This window comes from Oncorhynchus gorbuscha, unplaced genomic scaffold (genome assembly GCF_021184085.1).
Source record: "Oncorhynchus gorbuscha isolate QuinsamMale2020 ecotype Even-year unplaced genomic scaffold, OgorEven_v1.0 Un_scaffold_2386, whole genome shotgun sequence".
NCBI classification, from domain to species: domain Eukaryota; kingdom Metazoa; phylum Chordata; class Actinopteri; order Salmoniformes; family Salmonidae; genus Oncorhynchus; species Oncorhynchus gorbuscha.
In genome coordinates this window covers 1-3,554 of record NW_025746914.1, presented here as the reverse complement: position 1 = coordinate 3,554, position 3,554 = coordinate 1, and the positions used below count along the sequence as shown (strand labels likewise).

Genomic DNA, 3,554 nt, shown 5'->3' with positions numbered 1-3,554 from the left:
CTGAAGTAAAAAACCATTGTTCCAAAGTCCCCTTATTTCATGTTTAATGTTCTGAGGCTGGTTCTCCATAGTAACAGGATAAAGCAATTTGTCTGTAGCCTGAGATTTACCAGGGGAGTGAGGGGCCATAAAACCCCCACATCTTCAGACCCCTAGATCTCTCCTCCTCTGTTGGGTTTGAGAGATAATCTGTAGGGTTGTGTTCTCCTGTAACCTGACCTGATCAGGACAGTCATGACATCCTTCAACTGCTGGTGAGCTGGAGGATTCTCACCAAGGTGTCAGAAACTAGACTAAAACCATGACCACATTGAGGAAGTGATGCTATAGTGATGAATAGAGATGCTGCTGTATGGTGAGAAACTCATAGCGCTGAGACACTCTGAAAGAGGAAAGAGACAGAAACAGAGCGGAGAGAGACAGAGAGACAGAGAGAGAGATAGACACAGAGACAGACCTGAGAGAGAGAGAGGGGATCATGGCTGATGTCCCTCAATCATTTTTGGGATTGCTTGTGACCGTTTTGTACCTTCTAACAGGTAAGACAGAGGAGAGAGAGTAAGAATATGTCATTAGAGATCATAGAACACGTTTATTTCACACGGCCAAACTAGTTCAGTTTACATTTGACTAATATTATGATGACATTTCTGTTGTGTATCTGTTTACTCTTATCTTCACTATTATATAATAGACAGTATATTACACTATTATTCACACTGAAGAATATCAATAAGAATACCTATGAAATATAATGTCATCTGTATTACCAGTTAATAATTATCTGATGTCATACTCCTTCCAGGTGTCAGTGGAGAAACTCTCTCTATGTTCTCCAGAGTGGGAGATGATGTCAGTCTGCCGTGTAACAATGTGGTTCATCCAGACTGCTCCTCTACTACATGGATCTATAACAGAGATGGATCTACTGGTAATATTGAAGAGGTCACATTGGGGAAGATCAAAGTTGTCCAGAAAGAGAGAGCAGAGAGACTGAGTTTAGGGTCTAACTGTTCTCTACATGTTAGCAATGTCAGGGCTGAGGATGTTGGACTCTACACCTGTCAACAATACCTTAAAGAGACTGGACCAAAACATGGAGGTGATGCTCCTGTTCATCTGTCTGTTCTAACTAGTGAGTATTACTGTTTAAATCAGAGTGTAAATGTCACTGTGTATAAGTGTGGTGTTAATAATCATATGTAATGTGAAAACAACCAACAAATACTGTATACCTTTTTCTCTTTCTCAGTCTCCTCTACCACAGCAGTGACAGATCTGAAGCCTAATGTTAAAATGACATTACGGTGTTCTCTGCTCACCGATACGCAACATGGAACGTGCCGGTCAGGATTTAGTCTCAGCTGGGGCCCTAAAACAGGTACTAAAGCCCAGGTCACACAGGATTCTTCCTGTGACATCACTCTGACTGTGACACTCCAGAAGGAGGACAACAACAGGAAGTGGACGTGCACACTGACTGAAAAGGGAAACATGAAGATCTCCATTGACTTCACCTCCACATTCTCAGGTATGTGTTCTTGTTATGTTCCTATAATCTGAATAAGTTCACAAGATCTGTGATGATATTAAAGTTCATATCAAATCTGATTCATTCTCCTGGTATTTGTGATATTAGTGATTGATTTGAATCCTACTGCTGTGTCTGATGATGATGATGATGGGTTATTTAATAAACTAAAAGAGGATGTTCATCTCCTACTGAAAAAGATATAGAAGAAAAGACCACTGATAGTGATGATGTCATCTCTACTCTCCCAGGTAAAATACTCCCATCTGTATGATGTGTGCAGATATAGTAAATGTTTTATCTGTCCTCTGGATACATAGAACTGGGTACTGTGTTTTTCTTGCAGTGTCAGGGTTTGAGACTGGGTCCAGAAAGATTATATGTTTTTCAGACAGTTCTGGTGTAACTTCTCTAATTCCTGTCAGGACAACCAGCAGTACTCCACAACAGTATAAGACTGGTCATGTAAAAACAGGCCCAAACATATTAATACATTAATAGGAAGTACTGCTTGTCTAGTGTTAGTATAATTTAATTATGACAATGTGCTTTCATCAATTGAAAGCCCTTCATCTATTTTATGAGAATTTGTAAGATTTCTTGTTTGCATAAAATAGACGCAGACCAGTCTTTAAATAATAGGTAATAGAATTTATTCTCGGAGCGCGCTGCCACTCAAAACAGGCACTTGTCATCTCCCGTCTGGATTACTGCAACTCGCTGTTGGCTGGGCTCCCTGCCTGTGCCATTAAACCCCTACAACTCATCCAGAACGCCGCAGCCCGTCTGGTGTTCAACCTTCCCAAGTTCTCTCACGTCACCCCGCTCCTCCGCTCTCTCCACTGGCTTCCAGTTGAAGCTCGCATCCGCTACAAGACCATGGTGCTTGCCTACGGAGCTGTGAGGGGAACGGCACCTCAGTACCTCCAGGCTCTGATCAGGCCCTACACCCAAACAAGGGCACTGCGTTCATCCACCTCTGGCCTGCTCACCTCCCTACCACTGAGGAAGTACAGTTCCCGCTCAGCCCAGTCAAAACTGTTCGCTGCTCTGGCCCCCCAATGGTGGAACAAACTCCCTCACGACGCCAGGACAGCGGAGTCAATCACCACCTTCCGGAGACACCTGAAACCCCACCTCTTTAAGGAATACCTAGGATAGGATAAAGTAATCCTTCTCACCTCCCCCCCTTTAAGATTTAGATGCACTATTGTAAAGTGACTGTTCCACTGGATGTCATAAGGTGAATGCACCAATTTGTAAGTCGCTCTGGATAAGAGCGTCTGCTAAATGACTTAAATGTAAATGTAAATGTAAAACACATGCATCAGTTTAAATACAGATCATGACATCATTTCACTGTCTTACCCGAACCCCCCCCCCACTCGGCAGGACAAAGTAAGGTGAAAAGTTCATTCTGACTTACTAACACACTCCCAGATAACTTTTAACCCCTCAACATTATCGATCACCACTGAAATGACAGGTTTAATTAACAGAAACCCTAGGAATGCACTCACTGCCTAATCTAAAAACCCCAGAGCTAAGTTTCAGGTTGGGTCAACCATAGGCTAACGACCTTATGTGTTTACACAGTCCACAACCCATTTGTTCTTGCCCAGTTGGAATGGTGTTCTTTAACATTTTATTACTCCTTTCTCCTGTCACACAATTTCTTCTTATGAACTCATATTGTCTATTAAACATACAGAGTATAAATTTACCTAGACACAATTCTATTTAAAATGGGGATATTGTTTATTCATTTATCCATAATAAATCCATAATAAATTCAACAATAGTGCTCTAGACATTGGAGTAGAGAAATATGTAACAGATGGAGTAGAGAACTCTACAGGCAACACAGAGTGAGTTGTGGATCCATTCTGTACTGTGATGTCATCAGTATTCACCAATGAAAAGTGGTCACTCTCATTTCAACTACTATCCAGGAAGTACAGCCTCTACTACAAGACCAGCCTTGTCAACCACCTCCCCATCTTCTGCTTGTATTGTATTTAAT

At 41.8% G+C, this 3,554-nt stretch overlaps 1 protein-coding gene across 2 annotated transcripts; it reads left to right on the top strand.

Annotated features, from left to right (window-relative positions):
• The first annotated feature begins 395 nt into the window (after nucleotides 1–395).
• On the top strand, nucleotides 396–2,195 carry LOC124025726. Of its 2 annotated transcripts, none has more exons than XM_046339063.1 (3): nucleotides 396–539; nucleotides 806–1,102; nucleotides 1,253–2,195. In XM_046339063.1, the coding sequence occupies exons 1-3, from the start codon at nucleotides 479–481 to the stop codon at nucleotides 1,561–1,563; spliced, it is 669 nt and encodes a 222-aa protein (XP_046195019.1). In that variant the 5' UTR covers nucleotides 396–478; the 3' UTR covers nucleotides 1,564–2,195. The 2 variants fall into 2 exon arrangements, with proteins under 2 accessions (XP_046195019.1, XP_046195018.1); XM_046339062.1 differs by having other exon boundaries at nucleotides 806–1,135.
• Nucleotides 2,196–3,554: the final 1,359 nt, after the last annotated feature.

Bases quoted from the DNA above. Each gene is read 5' to 3' on its own strand.
- LOC124025726 (XM_046339062.1), top strand. From the start codon at position 479: ATGGCTGATGTCCCTCAATCATTTTTGGGATTGCTTGTGACCGTTTTG. The intron at 540-805 runs GTAAGACAGAGG...TACTCCTTCCAG, and splicing joins CGTTTTGTACCTTCTAACAG to GTGTCAGTGGAGAAACTCTC. The intron at 1,136-1,252 runs GTGAGTATTACT...TCTCTTTCTCAG, and splicing joins TCATCTGTCTGTTCTAACTA to TCTCCTCTACCACAGCAGTG.